The 25,332-nt window shown below is 41.8% G+C and overlaps 1 protein-coding gene across 1 annotated transcript; it reads right to left on the bottom strand.

Annotated features, from left to right (window-relative positions):
• Positions 1–25,323, bottom strand: clvs2 (clavesin 2). The gene is made up of 5 exons (XM_052523534.1): positions 23,427–25,323; positions 22,442–22,616; positions 9,063–9,173; positions 8,545–8,765; positions 1–3,081 (listed from the first exon to the last, which is right to left on the bottom strand). The coding sequence occupies exons 1-5, from the start codon at positions 23,813–23,815 to the stop codon at positions 2,988–2,990; spliced, it is 990 nt and encodes a 329-aa protein (XP_052379494.1). The 5' UTR covers positions 23,816–25,323; the 3' UTR covers positions 1–2,987.
• Between the last annotated feature and the right edge of the window lie 9 nt (positions 25,324–25,332).

The following is a 25,332-nucleotide window of genomic DNA, read 5'->3' on the forward strand; positions in this document are numbered from 1 at the left end:
CTGTGTGTCCATATTTATTGGTTGCTCATGTTTGATTCATTTACATAATTTAATTCAGCAAGTTGTTTTCAAGGACTTTTAAACATTAAACACTCTTCCCAACACGTCTGCTTTGAATAATCTGTGATTTGACGAGACCTCTAATTTGAGTTTCTCTCTTATCTGTCCCTACATGTACACTACCGTTCAAAAGTTTGGGGTCACTTAGAAATGTCCTTGTTTTTGAAAGAAAAGCACTTTTTTTCTGTACAGTAAAATAACATCAAATTAATCCAAAATACATTGTAAACATTGTTCATGTTGTAAATTACTATTGTAGCTGGAAACGGCAGATTTTGGGGGGAATATCTACATAGGCGTACAGAGGCCCATTATCAGCAACCATCACTCCTGTGTTCCAATGACATGTTGTGTTAGCTAAACCAAGTTCCTCTGTCCAGTGTCTGTGTTCTTTTACCCATCTTAAACTTTTATTTTTATTGGCCAGTCTGGCTTTTTCTTTGCAACTCTGCCTAGAAGGCCAGCATCCAGGAGTTGCCTTTTCACTGTTGACGTTGAGACTTGTGTTTTGGGGGTACTATTTAATGAAGTTGCCAGTTGAGGACTTGTGAGGCGTCTGTTTCTCAAACTAGACACTCTAATGTACTTGTTCTCTTGCTCAGTTGTGCACTGGGGCCTCCCACTCCTCTTTCTATTCTGGGTATATCCAGTTTGCTCTGTTCTGTGAAGGGAGTAATACACAGTGTTGTACGAGATATTCAGTTTCTTGGTAATTTCTTGCATGGAATAGCCTTCATTTCTCCGGACAAGAATAGACTGACGAGTTTCAGAAGAAAGTGCTTCTTTAATCAGCACAACAGTTTTCAGCTGTGCTAACATCATTGCAAAATGTTTTGCTAATGATCAATTAGCCCTTTTGAAATGATAAACTTGGATTAGCTAACACAACATGCCATTGGAACACAGGAGAGATGGTTGCTGATAATGGGCCTCTGTACGCCTATGTAGATATTCCATAACAAATCTGCCATTTCCAGCTACAACAGTCATTTACAACATTAACAATGCCTACACTGTATTTTGGATCAATTTGAAGTAATTTTAATTTAAAAAAAGGACATTTATAAGTTACCCCAAACTTTTGAACGGTAGTGTACAGTATATACAATCAAATTGACATGGAAACATGAAACCAAAGGATTAACTCGAAGCAATAACATGCATTCATTTCATGAACAATTATTAACTGTCATAAGAAGTCGTTACTGTACCTTGAAGCCATGGATGAAGTGAAGCATTACACAATAAAGACGTTGTTTTGTCAAAGGGGGGCTTTGGTTGAAATGGCAAGTCTGCATACATGAAAACAGTCTTATATTACAGATGCTTAACATATTCAATTCTCAAACGTGTGTTCCAGCCTCAAAAAAGCTGCTGCTGTTGTTGCATCATCATCCTGTAATGTAGGATGATCTGAATAGTGCACAGGCCAAACGAGTCATGGATGCCTTCAAATACTGACGAACATCACACAAAAACATGAAATACTTTAAACCTGGGACAAACACACAGACAGCAGCATCCGATCAATGAGGCTTCGGACAACAATACCATTGTTCATCTATCGGGTTATTGCAATGCCTCTCACACATCGCTACCTGACGGTCACTACAGACAGACTGGGTGACACTGACAAGTTGTTACGGCGCCCTCCCTTAACCAAAGAAACCAAAGAGGTTCCTGGGTCTGCAGCAGCTGAGAGCATAAGATCCTCGGTTATCGAGCTGGAGATGATATTGCCAGGACCGTGTGATCACTGGGTATTAGGACTGTCGATCTGTCTGGCCTAGTTCTGGGCAGCCAGGCAGACACGCCAGAGTGAATCCATGTTAGTGGCATAGCAGGAAGGCAGCACTGTGTCAGGGCTCAGAGGCTCCAGAGCTGAACACTTGCCTCGAGGTTCACCGTCATGCAGGGAGAAATAAAGGAGCTAGCAACGGAAGATCACACAGTGGCATAAACTGACTGTACGCCTGCAGACATCACAAAAGCTTGATATCATATGTATACATTATACTGTATCTTAACTTCCAGCATCCTAAAATAAGATATGAGGTATTCTAATAATAATAATATCTATATATTTTAAATAGTGTATCTAAATGTATTTTCAAGTAGGTGTGTGCAGTAGTGGGCAACATCTCCTATGGAAACAGATCGTTTCAAGATCATCCTTGAACAGGAACACATTTTTGGAATCACATGACACAGTGACAACACTGTTACCTCTTCTGAGCTGAACCAATAGCTGATACTAAATCATTTCAAAATATGAGACATTTGTCATGTTTTCATGGTTACTGGCAGTTAACCCACTGATCTCCGGCAGGCCGTCATTGTAAATAAGACTATGTTCTTAACTGACTTGCCTAGTTAAATAAAGGTTAAATGTAAAAAATAAAATAAAAAACAAACGTTATTAGAACAAATCCCGAGCTGCACTTGCCGGTTTGGAAATGTTAAATACTGTACCAAAAGCCCCCAGCTTACAATCCCCTTTAAGCGTGATTTCCCATCAACCTCCTATGGTACCACTTTTATCACAAAATATTTCACGAGAAGCACATACAGAATATTAACAGCAGTCTTTGCATGTTTTCCTGACACAATGACTCCCCCATCCTCCTAGTGTTTAGATCGGAAGTGTATTTACAGTTTTGAATTGGCACTTGACAATAACATTTGGACCTCCGCCATTAGCTTCTCTTCCCTTTTTGTTTTTCGAAATATCTCTCAAAATGTCGGCGTTTGCTCGTCTTTATGATGCCAGAAGAGGTTCTCCTCATGCTCCGATCTCTTCCCTCGCATCGTTACGTCTCTGTGTTCTTTTTTTGTTGTTGGAGGGAGCATGGGGATTGTCTCCCCTCCGTCTGTCTTTCTGTCTGAGGGCGATGTTTCCTGGTCTGCTTGTGTTGTCGCGCTGTACTTTAGTCCAGCGAGAGCAGCGGCTGCATGTTCTCCTCCTCGCTCTTCACTTTTTCTGGCCGTTTAAGCACTCCGGGCTCCACCACCGACTGGGACCTGTGGATATGAATAAAAGATGACTGGCATCAGAGAGGCCTGTGTTCATTGAAGCACTATCACTGAGGACTTCTCACCTAGTATAAGGGAGTGGGATGAAAAGGTGCGCTTGCACCAGAGAACCCTTGCATCCTGCAGAGCAGGTAGCACACAAAGGAATCATACAAGGTCATAGACGATTGGTTTCATAAATGCATCCCAAAATCCCCCCAGCATGAATTGTTTAAGGAGGCCTCGGGTCACGTGCAATACCCCAAAAACTCAAAAACGTACACACACGTGCAAACGAAGCATTAAAAATGATATTCCCCTAGAAATGTTGTTGTCTTGTATAGTACATGAGCCCGAAAAGGTCATTTGATCACAAAATGTCACCCTCAGACACTGCTCTAACCTATTTCTGATGTATTTCTCAAATAGAAACATAAGCTGCTTTTGGGGGAACAGGAGCGATCATTCGTCATGCAGACGTCTGGTACACGTTGGTCTCCTGTGTCTGCCGTGACGGATAAACATTCATATGACTGATGAGGATTACTAAGAAAACAACCAGAGCTTCAACAACCAATCACCTGTGGCAACAACAAAAAAACACCCACAAACAAAATAAAAGAGATGATTGTACAGTATTTACACAGGGGCTCAAATGGCCTTTGGAATAGTAACTAGTAGGATCCTGTCAGCCTCAGTGAGCTTAACATTTACAAGTTCATAAAGCTACTGCTGCTACCAGGGACCTATGCAATCACTGCAGCCGTGAACAGTGACGTAAAACAGATCTGCCTCGGAGTCAGTCCACCACTCACACAGACACATCACAGTCATACAGCTCAGTATGGCTGTGTCATTATGGGGTGGCCATGATACAGCGGCTCATCATTCAGAGCATATGGTTCTCCAACAGTGACTCATAACCAATTTTGCCATTTTTTCAAATCCATTAATGGATAAGGCAAATGTTGGCTTGACCTTTGTGGAGCGTATAAATCGCAGCGTAAAGTGGGGAGCTGAAAGCCCCTGACTAAAATAAGTCACTTCAGATCATATGGCTGCAGGTGATTTACAGCATTACGTTCGCCATATATCAGGCCCCTGGCCAAGATGCTATGATACACCAATCAAATGCTTCTGTCACAGATACAGGCCAGATCAGGGTAAAAGAGGGCTTAGATAACAATGGGAATAAAGACATTATTAAATGCTTTTATGTCCTTCGTGAATCAATGAAAATCCCATACAGTACCTTGTCTCTCATTGCTTCGACTGCTGCGTCAGTGTATTGTCTTGGTAAGCAGAAATGTCATTCACAGTACATTTCACTGATAAAAATCTGCTGAACCAAAACATTTTTTTTTTACTGTGCTGTGCATGGGGGAAGTACAAGTTCAGTCAGAGGGTTGTGTGGGGCAGCAGGATTGGAACTGAGCTTATTGCCGAAGGTAAAACTCCATCACTTCTGTTCATGCTCCAAAAGGTAGCTGGTGCACTCCATTGAGTGCAGATCAGAGCATCATATTTATCTATTTTGCCTAATGCTCATTTCATGAGCCAGTAAGTGGAGAGAGACAGCCCTGAAGAAACTCACCGAGACAAGGGACTGTCACTAAAGCAAACTAATGTCACCATGCCTAATTTATTATTTCTATAAAACGTACAAAACTATCCGCTATGGAGGATTTCAGAAACTAAACCACTTGCCTAAATTAAACACTGAGATCGATTTCTCTGAATAAGTTTCGCATTTTGAATAGTGAATACATATTATAATATCCAAGTATACCATTTCCTATTTTTATTTGTATTTTATTTCACCTTTATTTAACCAGGTAGGCTAGTTGAGAACAAGTTCTCATTTGCAACTGCGACCTGGCCAAGATAAAGCATAGCAGTGTGAACAGACAACAGTAGTATAAGGTGCTTTAGTGACAAAACAGATGGCACTGTGATAAACTGCATCCAGTTTGCTGAGTAGAGTGTTGGAAGCAATTTTGTAGATGACTTCGCCGAAGTCGAGGATCGGTAGGATAGTCAGTTTTACTAGGGTAAGCTTGGCAGCGTGAGTGAAGGAGGCTTTGTTGCGGAATAGAAAGCCGACTCTTGATTTGATTTTCGATTGGAGATGTTTGATATGATTCTGGAAGGAGAGTTTGCAGTCTAGCCAGACACCTAGGTACTTATAGGTGTCCACATATTCAAGGTCGGAACCATCCAGGGTGGTGATGCTAGTCGGGCATGCGGGTGCAGGCAGCGATCGGTTGAAAAGCATGCATTTGGTTTTCCTAGCGTTTAAGAGCAGTTGGAGGCCACGGAAGGAGTGTTGTATGGCATTGAAGCTCGTTTGGAGGTTAGATAGCACAGTGTCCAATGACGGGCCGAAAGTATATAGAATGGTGTCGTCTGCGTAGAGGTGGATCAGGGAATCGCCCGCAGCAAGAGCAACATCATTGATATATACAGAGAAAAGAGCCGACTCTTTTCTTTTCCCGAGAATTGAACCCTGTGGCACCCCCATAGAGACTGCCAGAGGACCGGACAGCATGCCCTCCGATTTGACACACTGAACTCTGTCTGCAAAGTAATTGGTGAACCAGGCAAGGCAGTCATCCGAAAAACCGAGGCTTCTGAGTCTGCCGATAAGAATATTGTGATTGACAGAGTCGAAAGCCTTGGCAAGGTCGATGAAGACGGCTGCACATCTTTTATCGATGGCGGTTATGATATCGTTTAGTACCTTGAGTGTGGCTGAGGTGCACCCATGACCGGCTCGGAAACCAGATTGCATAGCGGAGAAGGTACGGTGGGATTCGAGATGGTCAGTGACCTGTTTGTTGACTTGGCTTTCGAAGACCTTAGATAGGCAGGGCAGAATGGATATAGGTCTGTAACAGTTTGGGTCCAGGGTGTCTCCCCCTTTGAAGAGGGGGATGACTGCGGCAGCTTTCCAATCCTTGGGGATCTCAGACGATATGAAAGAGAGGTTGAACAGGCTGGTAATAGGGGTTGCGACAATGGCGGCGGATAGTTTCAGAAATAGAGGGTCCAGATTGTCAAGCCCAGCTGATTTATACGGGTCCAGGTTTTGCAGCTCTTTCAGAACATCGGCTATCTGGATTTGGGTAAAGGAGAACCTGGAGAGGCTTGGGCGAGGAGCTGCGGGGGGGGGCGGAGCTGTTGGCCGAGGTAGGAGTAGCCAGGCGGAAGGCATGGCCAGCCGTTGAGAAATGCTTGTTGAAGTTTTCGATAATCATGGATTTATCGGTGGTGACTGTGTTCCCTAGCCTCAGTGCAGTGGGCAGCTGGGAGGAGGTGCTCTTGTTCTCCATGGACTTCACAGTGTCCCAGAACTTTTTGGTATCTGTATCTGTTCTTAGTTCTGCATTTTTTGAACGGAGCATGCCTATGATTATGCCTAGGAGCTACCCCACTGAATAATGTTGGTGAGAGGCCTTCAGTACACAACACACAAAACATCATATTTTTTTGTGCTCTGTGCTCTGTGCTCCCGTGTTGTGCAATTTAATGATGGATTACTCCTACTGTAGAGAATCAATCATGTGTTTTCCATGTATCTTATAGGTCTAGGAATCCCTAGTTACGTCCAATTTCTGCCCTATTTCTGTGGTTATTACATGAGCCATATACAGTTGAAGTCAGAGGTTTACATACACCTTAGGGAAATACATTTCAGCTCAGTTTTTCACAATACCTGACATTTAATCCTAGTAAAACATCCCTGTCTTAGGTCAGTTAGGATCACCACTTTATTTTAAGAATGTGAAATGTCAAAATAATAGTGGAGAGAATGATTTATTTCAGCTTTTATTTCTTTCATCACGTTCCCAGTGGGTCAGAAGTTTACATACACTCAATTAGCATTTGGTAGCATTGCCTTTAAATTGTTTAACTTGGGTCAAACATTTCGGGTAGCCTTCCACAAGCTTCCCACAATAAGTTGGGTGAATTTTGGCCCATTCCTCCTGGCAGAGCTGGTGGAACTGAGTCAGGTTTGTGGGACTCCTTGCTCACACACGCTTTTCAGTTCTGCCCACAAATTTTCTATAGGATTGAGGTCAGGGCTTTGTGATGGCCACTCCAATAACTTGACTTTGTTGTCCTTAAGCCATTTTGCCACAACTTTGGAAGTGTGCTTGGGGTCATTGTCCATTTGGAAGACCCATTTGCGACCAAAGCGTTAACCTCACTGATGTCTTGAGATATTGCTTCAATATATCCACATCATTTGCCTTCCTCATGATGCCATTTATTTTTTGATGTGCACCACTTCCTCCTGCAGGAAAGCATCCCCACAACATGATGCTGCCACCCTTGTGCTTCATGGTCAGGATGGTATTCTTCGGCTTGCAAGCCTACCCCTTTTTCCTCCAAACATAACGATGGTCATTTTGGCCAAACAGTTCTATTTTTGTTTCATCAGACCAGAGGACATTTCTACAAAAAGTATGATCTTTGTCCCCATGTGCAGTTACAAAGCGTAGTCTGGCTTTTTTTATGGCGGTTTTGGAGCAGTGTCTTCTTCCTTGCGGAGCGGCCTTTCAAGTTATGTCGATATAAGACTCATTTTACTGTGGATATAGATACTTGCGTACCTGTTTCCTCCAGCATCTTCACAAGGTCCTTTGCTGTTGTTCTGGGATTGATTTGCACTTTTCACACCAAAGTACGTTCATCTCTAGGAGACAGAACGTGTCTCCCTCCTGAGCAGTATGACGGCTGCATGGTCCCACGGTGTTTATACTTGTGTACTATTGTTTGTACAGATGAATGTGGTATTTTCAGGCATTTGTAAATTGCTCCCAAGGATGAACCAGACTTGTGGATGTCTACAATTGTTTTTACAATTGTCTTGGCTGATTTCTTTTGATTTTCCCATGATGTCAAGCAAACAGGCATTGAGTTTGATGTTAGGCCTTGAAATACATCCACAGATACACCTCCAATTGACTCAAATGATGTCAATTAGCCTATCAGAAGCTTCTAAAGCCATGATATAATTTTCTGGAATTTTCCAAGCTGTTTAAAGGCACAGTCATCTTAGTGTATGTTAACTTCTGACCCACGGGAACTGTGATACAGTGAATTATAAGTGAAATAATCTGTCTGTAAACAATTGTTGGACAAATTACTTGTGTCATGCACAAAGTAGATGTCCTAACCATTTACATTACATTTACATTTAACCGACTTGCCAAAACTATAGTTTGTTAACAAGAAATTTGTGGAGTGGTTGAAAAACAATTTTTAATGACTCCAACCTAAGTGTATGTAAACTTCTGACTTCAACTGTACTTTATGATATACCTGGAAGAAAATGCATCAGCTATGACATATCTGACATAGTAACTTGTCCGTTTCTTAGAAGACACCTCTACTTTTATCTAGTATGAAGACACAACACACAATCTATCACATTGACACACGTGAATAACATGAGTCTAGACGGACCTCTTCATGGTTTTAGGAGACAGGTCTTTCTCAAGGTCTTTGACAGACAGGGTGTAGGACTCGGGGCAGTACTCGGTCTCCTCATCATAGGCGTGGTCCAGAAGGGTGCGGGCCCAGGTGCCCATGTCGTAGGGGGGCATCATCCCACCCAGTTCAGAGGGCAGGATCTCAGGGTGCATGAGCTGGTGAAGGCTGTTCAAGTTGTTCCCATGCATGAAGATCTGCAGAGGGATGGACAAAACAACAACACAATATTGACACCGATAGATAAATGAGCATATACAGTCTAACAGCATGCAAAAGTCTACAGTATGTTAGAGAGTATAGGTTCGCCATTGTGAAAAGCTGACCTGAACACTGTTTATATGAGCACAGCTCTTCAGAAGGCTACCATATATGATGTTGAACACAATGAACATACATTCATTGGTTATACTGTACAGCAACACAGTTGACCCGGTGGTCTCTGTCGAAAAGATTTTTCATTATGTTCTCTCAACAACAAACTCTCCTCCTACCCGTTTTCTCGTCTTGTCCTTCAGAAAGGGGCGTATGACGGTGTACAGGGCGTGGATGTACCACGGCTGGTTCACAAAATGGATTCCTCCGAACCTGGCAGGGAAGCTGTCCTGTGGGCAACAAAGAGCACAGATACACTCACTATTCTGCCTGTTGGTATGGTTACTAACTTAATCCTATTTTGCTTTGTTAATTTTATTCTATTTAAATTACAGTATGTCAGAGGAGAGTATGTTTTAATGAGAGTGGAGTTGAACATTGTTGTGTAGAATGTAAATTTAACATCATTAAGTGATTTTTCCATCATCTTGATGGGTTTGCATGTTGGGTTTATGTTAATGTTGCTCATCGAAAATCACCCAGTCCGTTTATTTTACTAGCTACTGTATACTGAATTAACATTGAATTGTTCAGTGCTGTTGTCTTCTGGGCAATGCTGCATTGCCATGCAGGTTGGAGACTGGCAGCCAGGGAATTTCTCATAGGTTGGACACTATTCTCATAATGGTCTAATCTCTATGTCATAATTTGGACACAGGGAGTATGCTGAGATTGTATCCTGATATAACAGGGTTGGCTGGCGAGCACCAGAACTGGATCCCTGGGGAAACATTTATGTAAATGAGTAATCTGATGATTTATGGGATTGTCTGTGAGGTGGACACAGGAGGAACACCCAGAGTGCACCATGTAACCTAGTGACACAGCCTGGGGGAAACTCAATAGTCTCACATAACATTTAACGAGTTGGTAATGCCTCAGTTTCATATGTAAGTGTGGTTTCCATCTGTTCTCAAGTCTTTACTGAGGTTTAAGACCGGTGTAATGGTGACCTGTATCATTCGAATTAGCTAATGATGGTGTCGCTAGCTTACTGCAGCTCCCCCTCTTAAATCTGTCCGTTATTCATCGATATTCCTCAGGCTCGACATTTAAGATCACAGACATGACTGTCATTATGGAGTTTTTCCCTCCCACGCTGTTAATTCTTCATTAACGCAAGCCGTGCTGTACCTTTCTACCGAGCAAGAACGTACACCTCCACTGACTAAGCAAAGCAATCAACTCATATCACAATACAGATACAGGGGATACTAATTATTTCTATCACACTTTCAGACAACAAGTTGAAGTGCCAGAGGGTGTTCTTGCCGTGGGAGATAGCTCTTGCCTCTTGGCTATGCAGATGGATTTTTAGAATGTTTGCAGATAAGCAGATGGCTGTTCTTTTTTAAAAACAGGACAGTAATGGCTTCATGTGCACATGTAGTCCTGGAAACCCGAACAGAAGGATCCTTACACCTTAATCCTTTTACACACAGTTACTGTGATCACAGGGACCAGGGTGTTAAGAGTCTATTGTTTGTTCAGGATACTAGTCATCACCTTCAGTGGGGCTAGCATGTGTTTGAGAGAGAAAAGAGTCATGTACTTTGATGGCAAAGATGACAGAACTGAGCTTTAAGGCCGCTTTCCGTCTCAGAAATGGACAGCCTCTGTCGCCATGGTGATGCTGAACAGCTGGGTTAGCGTCCCTTGGCCTGGCTGCAAGGACACTGGGCGGTCCAGAGTCTGGCACCAGCGGAGCCGCTCACAGTTTTCTGGCACAAGATCTGACACCAACGAACAGAGACAGCTGACAGTGGACAGGAAGAGGGCAGAGGTCCGAGTCGCCTCACCCGGCCAAATCTCCCAGGCTGCCACAGCATGTATGTTCCTGAGAGCAGCATCAGCCTGCCTAATATTTGTCCCTCCTGCTTTGTGATCCATCCGACAGCTTTGACTTGGATGCATTATACATGAAACACAAATCAGAATACATGATGGACGCTCTGTCTTCCTCCTCTGGTTGTTGGTAGTTGAAGTGGATTGATCTGTACCCCTAGTGTGATGTCGAGAAAGTGAGGAAGGGGGAAGGGGGAAGAATAGAAACCACCTCTGCCCTCATGTATTTATTTATTCAAACTACAAGATACTTCTGCTGCTGCTTAATTTGGGGAGGACAACCTCCAAAAATGTGAGAGCATGAAGCTCAACTGTGATCATCTGTTCATGTTCCATGCTGTTGGTCTCAGACGTTTGGATGTCATCTCCTTTTTTCAGCTGATCCGTTTCAAGTGACATTAGCCACCTAAGATGGATGTCCGCATACCTGGGAATCTTTTTTTTCACCTTTATTTAACCAGGTAGGCTAGTCGAGAACAAGTTCTCATCTGAAATTGCGACCTGGCCAAGATAAAGCAAAGCAGTTCGACACATACAACAACACAGTTACACATGGAATAAACAAACATACAGTCAAAAATACAGTAGAAAAATCTATATACAGCATGTGCAAATGAGGTAGGAAAAGAAAAGTAAGGCAATAAATAGGTCGTGGTGGTGAAGTAATTACAATATAGCAATTAAACACTGGAATGGTAGGATGTACAGAAGACGAATGTGCAAGTAGAGATACTGGGGTGCAAAGGAGCAAGATAAATAAATAAATACAGTATGGGGATGCGGTAGATTGGATGGGCTAATTACAGATGAGCTATGTACAGGTGCAGTGATCTGTGAGCTGCTCTGACAGCTGGTGTTTAACTTCTTTGGGACGGGGGGGCAGTATTGAGTAGCTTGGATGAATAAGGTGCCCAGAGTAAACTACCTGCTACTCAGGCCCAGTTGCTAATATATGCATATTATTAGTATATTATTAGTATATTTGGATATAAGTTGAAGTTTCTAAAACTGTTTGAATGATGTCTGTGAGTATAACATAACTCATATGGCAGGCAAAAATCTGAGAAAAAATCCAACCAGGAAGTGGGAAATCTGAGGTTGTAGTTTTTCAAGTCATTGCCTATCGAATATACAGTTTCTATGGGGTCATATTGCACTTCCTAAGGCTTCCACTAGATGTCAACAGTCTTTAGAACGTTGTTTGATGCTTCTACTGTGAAGAAGGGGGAATGAGAGCTGATTGAGTCAGGGGTCTGGCAGTGTGCCATGAGCTGATCACGTGCACTCACGTTAGAGTTAGCTGCATTCCATTGCATTTCTACAGACAAAGGAATTTTCCGGTTGAAACATTATTGAAGATTTTTTATAAAAACATCCTAAAGATTGATTCTATACTTCGTTTGACAAGTTTCTACGAACTGTAATATGACTTTTCGTCTGAACTTTCGCCTGGACCCGCGCCTCGTGAGTTTGGATTGTGTACTAAACGCGCAAACATAAAGGAGGTATTTGGACATAAATAATAGAATTTATCGAACAAAACAAACATTTATTGTGGAACTGGGATTCCTGGGAGTGCATTCTGATGAAGATCATCAAAGGTAAGTGAATATTTATAATGCCATTTCTGACCTCTGTTTGGCTTGTTTTGATGTCTGAGCGCTGTACTCAGATTATTGCATGGTGTGCTTTTTCCGTAAAGTTTTTTTGAAATCTGACACAGCGGTTGCATTAAGGAGAAGTGGATCTAAAATTCCATGCATAACAGTTGTATCTTTTATCGATGTTTAATATGAGTATTTCTGTAAATTGATGTGGCTCTCTGCAAAATCACTGGATGTTTTGGAACTACTGAACATAACGAGCCAATGTAAACTGTGATTTTTGGATATAAATATGAACTTTAACAAACAAAACATACATGTATTGTGTAACATGAAGTCCTATGAGTGTCATCTGATGAAGATCATCAAAGGTTAGTGATTCATTTTATCTCTATTTCTGTTTTTTTGTGACTCCTCTCTTTGGCTGGAAAAATGGCTGTGTTTTTCTGTGACTAGGTACTGACCTAACATAATCGTTTGGTGTGCTTTTGTCATAAAGCCTTTTTTAAATCGGACACTGTGGGTGGATTTACAACAGGTTTATCTTTACAATGGTATAAAGTACTTGTACATTTGAGGAATTTTTATTATGGGATTTCTGTTGTTTTGAATTTGGCGCCCTGTAATTTCACTGGCTGTTGGTGAGGCATATCCCAGAGAGGTTAAAGCTAGTGAGGGAGGTAAGAGGCTCCAGCTTCAGAGATTTTTGCAATTCGTTCCAGTCATTGGCAGCAGAGAACTGGAAAGGGAGGCGGCCAAAGGAGGAATTGGCTTTGGGGGTGACCAGTGAGATATACCTGCTGGAGTGCGTGCTACGGATGGGTGCTGCTATCGTGACCAGTGAGCTGAGATAAGGCGGGACTTTGCCTATCAGAGACTTGTAGATGACCTGGACCTGGCGACGAGTATGAAGTGATGGCCAGCCAACAGTGGTGGGTAATATATGGGGCTTTGGTGACAAAATGGATGGCACTGTGATAAACTGCATCCAATTTGCTGAGTAGAGTGTTGGAGGCTATTTTATAGATGACATCGCCAAAGTCGAAGATCGGTAGGACGGTCAGTTTTACGAGTGTATGTTTGGCTGTATGAGTGAAGGATGCTTTGTTGCGAAATAGGAAGTTGATTCTAGATTTAATTTTGGATTGGAGATGCTTAATGTGAGTCTGGAAGGAGAGTTTACTGTCTTGCCAGACACCTAGGTATTTGTAATTGTCCACATATTCTAGGTCAGAACCGTCCAGAGTAGTGATGCTGGACGGGCGGGCAGGTGCGGGCAGTGATCAGTTGAAGAGCATGCACTTAGTTCTTCTTGCATTTAAGAGCAGTTGGAGGCCACGGAATAAGAGTTGTATGGCATTGAAACTCGTCTGGAGGTTAGTTAACCTCTTCAACCTATGGGGGCGCTATGTCATTATTGGATAAAAAAACGTGCCTGTTTTAAGCGCAATATTTTGTCACGAAAAGATGCTCGACTATGCATATAATTGGCAGCTTTGGAAAGAAAACACTCTGACGTTTTCAAAACTGCAAAGATATTATCTGTGAGTGCCCCAGAAATGATGCTACAGGCGAAACCAAGATGTAACAGGACAGGAAATGAGCTGAATTTTTGAAGCTCTGTTTTACTATCGTCTCCTTATAAGGCTGTGGATGTGCTGTGAACGAGCTTATGCTCTCTGCCATTCGTCCAAGATGTCTGCAGCATTGTGACGTATTTGTAGGCATATCATTGGAAGATTGGCCATAAGAGACTACATTTGCCAGGTGTCCGCCCGGTGTCCTTTGTCTAAATTGGTGCGCAATTGTCAGTGGCACTCATTTTACCATGCGATACAGAAGGAGAAGCACACTTCCAGGAACGATACATCATTGATGTATGATGCTAACGCTAAATGCGATGATGCTAACGCTAAATGCTAACGCTAAATGCTAAATGCTAGTTTTGCTATGGTAGAGAAGCATATTTTTGAAAATCTGAGATGGCTTTCATGAGGACTACCACAGAAAAAGAAAACCCAGAGTTACCTCTGCTGCAGAGGATAAGTTCTTTACCAGCCTCAGAAATTGTTTTCCATGAAAACATACACGAATTGGGTTGCAAAACGAATAGGAAATATAGTCAAGACGTTGACAAGGTTAGAAATAATTACTTTTAATTGAAATAATAATCGTGTCTTTGCTTTCTTCAAATAATCCTCCATTTGCAGCAATTACAGCCTTGTAGACCTTTGGCATTCTAGTTGTCAATTTGTTGAGGTAATCTGAAGAGATTTCACCCCATGCTTCCTGAAGCACCTCCCACAAGCTGGATTGACTTGATGGGCACTTCTTACGTACCATACGGTCAAGCTGCTCCCACAACAGCTCAATAGTGTTGAGATCTAGTGACTGTGCTGGCCACTCCATTATAGACAGCATACCAGCTGACTGCTTCTTCCCTAAATAGTTCTTGCATAGTTTGGAGCTGTGCTTTGGGTCATTGTCCTGTTGTAGGAGGTAATTGGCTCCAATTAAGCGCCGTCCACAGGGTATGGCATAGCGTTGCAAAATGGAGTGATAGCCTTCCTTCTTCAAGATCCCTTTTACCCTGTACAAATCTCCCACTTCACCACCACCAACGCAACCCCAGACCATCACATCGCCTTCACCATGCTTGACAGATGGCTTCAAGCACTCACTCCTCCAGCATCTTTTCATTTTTTCTGCGTCTCACGATTGTTCTTCTTTGTGATTCGAACACGTCGAACTTAGATTTGTCTGTCCATTACACTTATTTCCAATCTTCCTATGTCCACTGTCTGTGTTATTTTGCCCATCTTAATCTTTCCTTTATATTGGCCAGTCTGAGATATGGCCTTTTCTTTGCAACTCTGCCAAGAAGGCCAGCATCCCGGATTCACCTCTTCATTGTTGACGTTGAGACTGTTTTTTTGCGGGTACTATTTATTGAAGCTGCCAGTTGAGGACTTGTGAGGCGTCTGTTTCTCAAACTAGACACTCTAATGTACGTGTTCTCTTGCTCAGTTGAGCAACTCCTCTTTCTATCCTGGTTAGAGCCCGTTTGCGCTGTTCTGTGAAGGGAGTAGTATACAGCGTTGTACAAGATCTTTAGTTTCTAGACAATTTCTTGCATGGAATAGCCTTCATTTCTCAGAACAAGCATAGACTGACGAGTTTCAGAAGAAAGGTCTTTGTTTCGGAACATTTTGAGCCTGTAATTGAACCCACAAATGCTGATGCTCCAGATACTCAACTATTCTAAAGAAGGCAAGTTTTATTGCTTTTTTAAACAACAGTTTTCAGCTGTGCTAATATAAATGCAAAAGAGTTTTCTAATGATCATTTAGCCTTTTAAAACTTGGATTAGCTAACACAACATGCTATTGGAACACAGGAGTGATGGTTGCTGATAATGGGCCTCTGTACGCCTATGTAGATATTACATTTAAAAAAATCAATAGTCATTTACAACTTTAACCATATCTACACTGTATTTCTGATCAATTTCGTGTTATTTTAATGGACAGAAACAAGAACATTTCTATGTGACACTTCTTTGGTTACTACATGATTCCATATGTGTTATTTTATATCTGTTGTTCCATGTAGTGAATCTGTTATTCAATGCGATTGTATGGGCTAATTGCAGTAAGGTCAAAAATATTTTTTGGATCAAATACATTTTAAAAAATAAAATAAAATTATACTTCAAGGGGTCTTAAAATTCTTAATCAAATAGCTAAATGATCCTTGGTATGACTTTCTTAAAACAATTCATTATTGCATAGTAGAACCATCTTCCCCTGGCTCAGACAGGGCTTAGACTCCTATAGGTTAAAACTTGAATCTGATGAGCTAAAAAGGCAGATGACATCTAAACATCATCTGAGGCCAGCAGCGAGAAACATGAACAGATGGATATTGGCGTACATGGGCCATTTTGCATGGCTCCAAAGCTCTTTTATCACAAGATCATTTCAATTGATTTATTAGCTTATTAGCTTATGTTTGGACATATTAGTTAACAGACACATGTCATTGCTTTGATCTCTTGGTGGCTGTGATGTCACAGCTTAGCCTCCTGATGTCCTTTTGTTGGATATCTCGAAGTTTCCTGATGTTACATCGCAGATTTTCCCAAAGCAACTAAAGCTAGAGACTAGAGCTGAGGTTCAAGGGGAGTCCATCTAACCAGGCATCGATTGTTGATGGGACATTCCCTTGCATTGCAAAGAGCCATTTATGGCAATAGAAGCATATAAAGCCAAGCTGTCAAACTAATCAGTGAACACTGACGAACACATACTGGCAATATCCCAGAATGAGGAGCTTACAAACTGTGTTGTTCCACAAGGAGTCAACGGTATACACTGATGACATGTTATTTGTCTACCAAAACATGCTGATAATCCGATTACAACAGTGACTATCATTTGATCTTGGCAGAGCCCCACCTGTTTTGAGCCCCCCCCCAAAAAACAAGATTTACATGCTAAAAACGCCACTGATAGCCTATAATATGTAAGTAAATATTATTTGATTCTTCAATCTGGGCTTCTTCCACTACTGTCGATGTTGAACATTATGGCATGCGGCTCTCATGTCTCCCCGTTCTTTTTTTAGAAGCTGATGAGCCCATCTTTTCCTGGCTTGACGAGCTCTCTAAATTCTGCTCTGCTCCTGTCAGGAGTCATTGATAAAGGATGAGTGAACTCATCCTGCGGTGAAAATGAAAAAAGAATACATACATATAGCAGAGCCCTTTTTAAAAAGGAAACGTAGCCTGGAGTGAAGATGCTACTTTGTTATCTCTTCACTGGAATCAGACCTCTTCGTGTGCACTAGTTTAAAAGCAGATTACAGTAAGCAGCCACATTATCCTCGGGGAAGGCTTTTGATTGAGAGCCACGTTAAGTACATTTAAAATGACAACACCATTGCACATTCTCTGTTTTCTTTGAAGAGATACACCCTGGAATTAACACATTCAGCCGGGGTAATTAGAGAGGAGAAAGGAGAGACAGAAGAGAGACACAGTCACAAACGATAGGTCACGTCAATAACAGGAGACACTTTATCTTCACAAGCCAGATACGGCCTGCTTTACTTAGCAGTTCGAGTGAGGGGTGAAGCTCCACTCATTGGCTCGTCCAATCCTGTTGCAGACCAGACCAGCACAGTTCTGCTGCAGGAGAAACAACAACACAACTCCAGAGTGAATCGGAATCTGAGGCAAGCAGACTCACAATTCGTTTTCCTCTGCCTGGTCCCAGGTATGTCTGCTGCTGTTTCCTCAGCCAGCCGAGAGTCTCCTGGATGGGGCTGTGGGATAGGAGCCAGTGGAGCTGAACATCCAGATGGGAGATTCACAGTCAGACAGCCAAATGGAGGGAGTACTTTGTTTGGACTTGTTACAAGTGTTTAATGCACTGTTGATCACAGCATTGAATAATCCCTGACCTCTCATGAGGAAAGGTTCTCTTCTTCTGAATCACACTAAATGTGTTAACGGAGCAAATCTGTGAATATTCTACAGACTTGCCCTCGATAAAAGTACAGACTTGACTGAGGGAGGGTAAAATCCATTTTTCAAAGATTTTGGGGACACTTTGACTGTGGGGATAAACGCATTGGAAAAGGCTCTAGTTCATGACTGGATTCATACGACATAAATACAATAGAGCGAGATCCCCACGTTATCTACAAGCTTGTCGAGCGGTTTACTGCTTTCAACTCATCCATCCTGTGGGTGGGTGGGCCTAATAAAACATGCAATCGACGGGATGCAGTACATCAGAGCTCAATGAGGTATTCATAGAATGGCATTCGGGATCTGGTCAGTGTCCTTCTTTCTGCTGGCCTTTTCACCACTTCAGTAGAAAAGGACGGACACTTTGTGTTTAACCCCTTCAAAGCTCGGTGGGTATTTTATCGATCTGTAATGACATTACTGCCCATGGATGAATCAAACCTTCATAGTTCCCATCCAAACAATACAGAAACACTGAGTTGGCTAAAGGATACTGACCAATAAGAAAACGTGTCTTCTTTCTTTTTCTCTGTGGATTGTAAAAGAAGCCTTTGTCTAGGAAAAGGTTTTTCTCCCTGAGGTACTACCTACACGTAATGTGCACAGTAGCTACAGTATGTAGAAGAGAGACTCTGACTGGTACAGCTAATAGATATGTAGTCCGAGGGATATGGATGCTAGATAACAAGGGGAAAATACAGATACAGAGATAACATGTTTTTATAAATCGAACAAGTCTCAAGGGCATTCAAAGATCAGGCAAAGCCCAAGTTAAATCCCAGCAACAACAAACCAAAACAATCGAATAAACCGTGTGGTCAAAATAGTCCATCAAATTATCCAGCACTTTCATTCTCAAGCATAAAGCTATAAAACCTATTTATACTACATCACTTCACAAAAGTACTTTGCTAATCCCAAGCCTCAGACAGAACAGCATATAATGTCGGGCCTCAATGCACAAAACAGCCTTGTCTGCTGCTACTGAAACAAGTCTATTAGCCATATGCAGAAAAAAACACATTTGTGAAATTCATCTTTCCAGGTATTACAAAGAAATGTCAGTGCGATATGAATACTTCATAGAGTGTTAATAAACTGAGCTCTGAAGAAAGCTCCAAGCATGAACCTCTCGCAGTTCCAATTATTTCACTGACAATGTCCTACTATCATTATTAAAAGTAATGAGAATTTGGCCACATTAAATCTTGTTGCACAAGAGCTTTTGAAAAATGTGTTGCCCTCATGTATAATTAAAACTGATGGATTGAGCCTGGCTAAATGGTTATAAGCTGTCACCTTTTAAGATGTGAATTAGCACCATTGCACCATGTTACATAATTATGGAGAAACAGGCCAAATCGACAGAGGGACTGACTACAGCCCTACATCTGCAGAATTAGGTTAAAGGATTAGTGCACTCAAAAACTTGATTTCCCTGTGTGTTATATATATTTGCACACTATGCGGTTTGAATAATACTGTGAAATTGTGAAAATTATGATGTCATTTTAGTGTAAGAGCTGTTTGAAAAGAATGCCTGAAATGACAGCCTGTTTTGGTGGGATGGAGTTTTGGCCTAACGTGACATCACCAGGTGGTAAATTAGTTAATTGACCAACCAGAAAGACAGTTCCAAACCTCTCTGCCAATAACAGCTAGTTTTTCATTTTCCCCTCCACACTCCCAGACAGAAATTGCTATTTGCTAAAAAGCTTTTTTTCTCCCCTTCTTTTTAACCATTTTAATTGAACTCAATCACACTAAGTTACTTAATTGTTAGCCAGATATGATTTGATATTGAGATATATAAAAATAAAAAACAGCTGCATTGAACCTTTAATGTAAACAGGTTGAAAAATAGATGATCCCCCACTCTGTCTAAAACCTACAGAAACAATGTACACATCATCACCCACACCGAGGGAGAATGGCAGAAGTGTTTTTCTCTCATCTAGCAGCACAACCCATCTGGAGAGTACATAGCATGGCGGATGGATATGTTGCCACGGAAACTCAGTGTGGGGTGGGATGAGGAGGACTGGTCTGTTGTGATTGGCTGCTGAACACAAGTTATTTCTCTAGACTGATAGGGACAAAAGGCATCGGTAAGACAGAGAGAGAGGGAGCAAAAGGAAACATCAGAGGCTCTGAGATAACAAAGTATAGCTTGGGGAAACCAAGGCCAGCATGATGTGTTCTACTCATTCCAAGCATTTTCTTTTCTTGGAATTGATTTGCCAAGAATATCTGCGCTCTGAACAAGTATTCATTTCTTTCGCCTCTTTTGCCAATACACAATGAAATCTCCACTGGAGTTTGTGCTCTCTGTATTAGCCATTCCAACAACAATAGATGTGAATGTCAGTTCGGGAATAAGGAACTCAATTACCACACAGTTGAAATATCCTTATGGGCTATCTTCAGATTTTCTTTGAATTTCCATTTTTCTGTTCAGCCTCAGAATATTCCAAAGTCTCTGTAAAAAAACTTCCAGCAGAGTGTTGTTATTGTTGCCCGTAGTAATGTTCAACAGTTTTCATTGTTGTCAGTAGTACTGAAATTCTTCATGGTATTCTGAACACACCACGCAAGTGCAATAACAAATGTACTGGCAGGAAATGATAAACAACCTGAACCAAGATCCCGAAGATCACACACGCATGCAAATACACACACATAGCAACACACACACACACGCACGCACGCACGCACGCACGCACACACACACACACACACACACACACACACACACACACACACACACACACACACACACACACACACACACACACACACACACACACACACACACACACTGGTGGGCAGCGAACAGTGAGCTGCACCTGGTACAAATACCAATGATATGTAAGATGGACAGATCATCAGCTACTACATGTCCTTCACAACATAATATGAAAAAACAACATCTTGACATGTCTTGGTATTTCAAAAATCAATAACCATACAGGCAACGAGTGTTAACCTCGGGGGTGAAACCCTTATGTTGAAAGTGCTTCTGCCCTTAATGACAGGCATAGTGACACATGAGGTGTGCTGGCACACACATGAGACCCTTAATGTCATTACAAAACCCACCAGGGAGCCGCAACACCCAGAGATAGTCGCAGTGTTCAGTATCAAGTGGGCTCACAGATAGGATGTCACCACTATTGATTACAATAGGAGAAGCTTTTCTCTCTGGCGTTAGCATTATGAGGAGAGGGGTCACATGGTGTCTGAGGTGGAAAATCCATAGTGGTATACCATACCATGTAATAATATCCTATATACCTTATGAAGTACCTACTATTGTAGAGCTGATGAACATATATGAATTACTGTAGATAAAGTATAAACTCGATCAAATGGAAACAGATTCAGTTGGGGCTTTTCAGTCTCCGACTCAGACAGGGAGTAAAATGTGGCTGATTCCATTAGTTATACAATGTTTCTGTGTGTTTTCTTTTGTTTCCCATTCAAGTGTGTTCCCGTATGACTTGGTAGCGAGCACATTGGGAGACTGAGATACTAATAGCAGTGATCAATTATTCACAGTCTATTCTGTGTCTGGAGAAGCAATGGAATGTGCAACGGCCTCGTCATGGTCCTCTGTTGATATTCAGTCAACAAACCTCTCTGATGGTAACTGCCTATGCTCTACATGGTACATTATACACAGCAACACGGCGAGCCTATCTAAACGTGTCATACACTGGAATTTGAATAATGGGTTACAAGAGGAATTGGCTGACATTCACAAGGACAATCAGAAAAAAATGTCTGTATGCATGTTGTTATTAGGCTATAGGCTTAGGCTACACATCATATTTATATTTTAGTTGGCCAGCTACCAAAGGATAAACTTGGCCAGAGATATTGTATTTTTTATCTTCCATTAGAAGTGATTGAACAGGGTCAAAGGAATGCTGTTCAAATGTGAGTCTCTATCACAGGCCTACACTGCCGGCAATCAAAATATGAATATCATTATTTACTTCTTATGCAAGTCTTTGATTGTAATGTCGTTTCTGAGAGTACAGAAGAGTGATTATCGAGAGAAAGTGCTTTTACTTTTGAACAGTTTGTCACATAACCAAGAGATTGATAAGATAGTTGATCCGAAACAGTTTCTCACGACGATTCCGAGACGTTTTCCACCTTCTCCAGTAGGTACGCAGGACCATGTGTGGTAAGCGGGTTGAAATAGAGCCTGTCTCTAATGCTCAACGCATATAAACTAGCAACAGTAGTGCGATACTTCCGTAAGAACAACGGAGATCTGCACTTAAAAAATGCAGCACCTGACAAGTGTCTGGTGTATTCAAAATCCCAAGAGGACAAGATCCCTGTGGCAGGCTTGACTAAGATGATTAAATGTAGCAAACCCCATGTGAATTAGGAGTGATCTGGGTAATCTCAGTAAATGGAGACAAGTGTCAAAAGTAGCTAAGAACTTCATCTGAGTGATGCGGAGCCCAGCAATGAGAAAGGTTAGAGAAATGTTGAGACTTACCTGTAGACCTTCTATGGCCAGTCTCAGCATACTCGGTGTTAGTTTGGAGGCTTGCTTGAATGTGAAGTTGCTCCAGTCGATGATCAGGACAAATCCATTCACCTGTAACTCTGGATCTTCTATCATGGACTCCAGCGACAACAGGATAGCTCGAAGTATGTCCACAAATGTATACCTATAGATGTGAGAAAAAGCATTAGGGGACTTTGCTAAGTAGCCTAGATTACAAAAATAAGACAAAGTAGTGATTAAGTGATTATTGTGTAATTATCACGTAATAACAAATGTACCAAATAATCTTAGTACTGTAATTCCAGTTAAAATGAAATTGTGTGTGTGCTGTTATTGATTAAGTTAATGGCCATTCCTGATGGCATTCCTGATGGCATTTTGCTTGTTCATCACATCCTGCTATTGCATGAGGTCTGAAAAGGCTGTTTTAAATGACTCGTGTAATTGTCATTGTGACTATGGAGATCACATGAGTGGGCCCCTAAAGTCAAATCTCTGCAATATAGTAATTTGACTGTATCTGATTTAGTCCTTAAATTCAACATTCACTAGTGGGGTGATGATATCATTTCTACTGGCCTGTGCAGCCTAAGCTTTTCTAATTTCCTGGCCTACATCCATGATACTGACAGGGATTGCCTTTGGGTTCATAGTTCAGTTTGTGGGGATTATGTTTCGGTTATGTTCATAAGACTAGGCTCTAACAAATCCAATTACACAGATTTGTAAAAATAAATAGAGGGTCGACAGCAAGCAAACTGTCAAGAATAGCCTAATCCTTCTCACCCCCCTTAAAAGATTTAGATGCACTATTGTAAAGTGGCTGTTCCACTGGATGGCATAAGGTGAATGCACCAATTTGTAAGTCGCTCTGGATAAGAGCGTCTGCTAAATTACTTAAATGTAAATGTAAATGTAAGTGGTGTTAGAGTAGTTCTGAAAAGACAGCTCCCTAATATCAGACGGACATTACCTGCTCTGGTCCCAGTTAGCAGCGAAGAGAATCAGTATTTTCCTGCCATATCTGTCCAAGTTGGTCAACACCCCCGGAAATCCGTCTTTGAGAGCTTGCTTGATGCCCGGATCGGTTGCTTTGAGGTTCTTGAACATATCCAGATTTTGCTGACGATACTCAAAATACTGGGCCAAGAGGCGGAACGCCTCGAAATGGTTAAATTTCCGAGCTCTGAGAAAGCGTAGGATGAAAGCATCGTCTGTCCTAAGAAAGCCAATGTCTGGGCGCGTGATAATCATGTCCCTCACCTCCTGAATGTCCTGATGTGCAGTGTCGGGGTTCTCCTTTAACTCCACCTTGGCTTTCTCCAGTGTTTCTGGGGACAAGCCGGATTGTAAGTGAGTCATCGTTCTTGCTTCAACGTCCACGGCCAATTTTGAATGGTAGGTAGAATTGTTGCCGTAGATAGAGCCAAAAAGTCGTCAACAATGAATGCGTCACGTACAGGTCTATTGGACCTTCTCAACCAGGACCCTAAAATCAAAGCCTGACTTCAGATATCGTCCTGCTTCCCTGAGTATGATGGAAGGTGCTAGCAACATTGACTGTGTTCACTTTCTGGACAGCTCCATTTGGTTTCCACCTGTACGGTACATTTGACTTCTGTTTCCAAGTTTATTTTCATACATCGACATTTGTAGCTCTCAATTCAGTCACAATATTGGCTGTGGCTGACTTCCCAAATAGGTCTAAATATGTTGCTGGCTATGTTGAAAGCCTAAGCACAGAATTGTAAGACAGCCATTATTGTCCATCCCCACCCAAAATGCCAATAATACAATTACCATAAAAGCGTTACACTATCCAAGCGGGCAGGCAATGCGGCACCCTGCAGCAACTCTTGTCATAACTCTCCTTACCGAAAGCATTTCAATTCAAAATTAGAGAGATGCTGTTACCGACTGCTAGAAATTACAGTCGAAGAATCAAGGCGACATATTCCGTCGACATCCTCACTCCATCCAGCCTGCAGTCTATTTCCATTCTGTGTGTTTGGTACCAAAATTGTTTGGATGTGGGACAAACTTCATGTCCTGTTGTTCTGAGCGCCGTGCTGCTCCGGTTCTGTGGTGGAGGCTTTACGTCAAGTGCTACTGTTGCCGTTTTGTTGCTGTTGAAAGTGACTAAAACCATCGCTCCGGTGATACAGTCAGTCTGACCGTCATCACATGGTGGAGGGGGGAGAATCACCCACTCTCCTCTCTCTATTCATCGCACCCAAACACCTGCTCACTGGCTGCTACCAGACCGCATATGGACTCCTCACTCTGATATTACATCCGAATTTATGCTGATTTCTACTCTATCCACGTCTCAATCTGTCTCTCATAATTTTGTATGGCGTGCATTATTCATTTTATTTCAGGCTGTTCTGGTGCTGTCGCTTATGAAATACATTTTTGAAACGACCGCCAACCTATGCAGTCCCATCATGTTGATGTCATTTAGCATTTGCATTGGGGGACCAATTCTGCATGAGGCTATACATTTTCATATGGCTATGGCCTACAATTAGAACGGAAAAATAAGTGTCCTTATGACTTATTGGTTAATTGTCTTTCTCTTTACATGTTCCCTCAACTAACGCGAATTCAACGTGAAATCAACGAAAAGTCGGGTGAAATAAAATACAAAACTATTACATTGATTACTTTTCCCCGGGTTGTTTCATTATTGTTACACTTCGCATCAAAATGCAAACAATGTTGCTACAAATAGACGACACAATTTGTTTGATAGATATATTTAACTGATTGCAGCAACATCCCGACATGGCCTTTGTTTCAATAAGGCAAATTCATTGTCTTGTGGTGTCCGCTGAACTGAATACACCAACCCGTCCGGTCCAACATTTGATTCGTTT

The sequence above is a fragment of the Oncorhynchus keta genome, chromosome 8 (genome assembly GCF_023373465.1).
Source record: "Oncorhynchus keta strain PuntledgeMale-10-30-2019 chromosome 8, Oket_V2, whole genome shotgun sequence".
Lineage (NCBI taxonomy): Eukaryota > Metazoa > Chordata > Actinopteri > Salmoniformes > Salmonidae > Oncorhynchus > Oncorhynchus keta.

Bases quoted from the DNA above. Each gene is read 5' to 3' on its own strand.
- clvs2 (XM_052523534.1), bottom strand. From the start codon at position 23,815: ATGACTCACTTACAATCCGGCTTGTCCCCAGAAACACTGGAGAAAGCC. The intron at 22,617-23,426 runs GTAATGTCCGTC...TCACATCTATAG, and splicing joins GCTAACTGGGACCAGAGCAG to GTATACATTTGTGGACATAC. The intron at 9,174-22,441 runs GTAAGTCTCAAC...TGTTGCCCACAG, and splicing joins TGGCCATAGAAGGTCTACAG to GACAGCTTCCCTGCCAGGTT.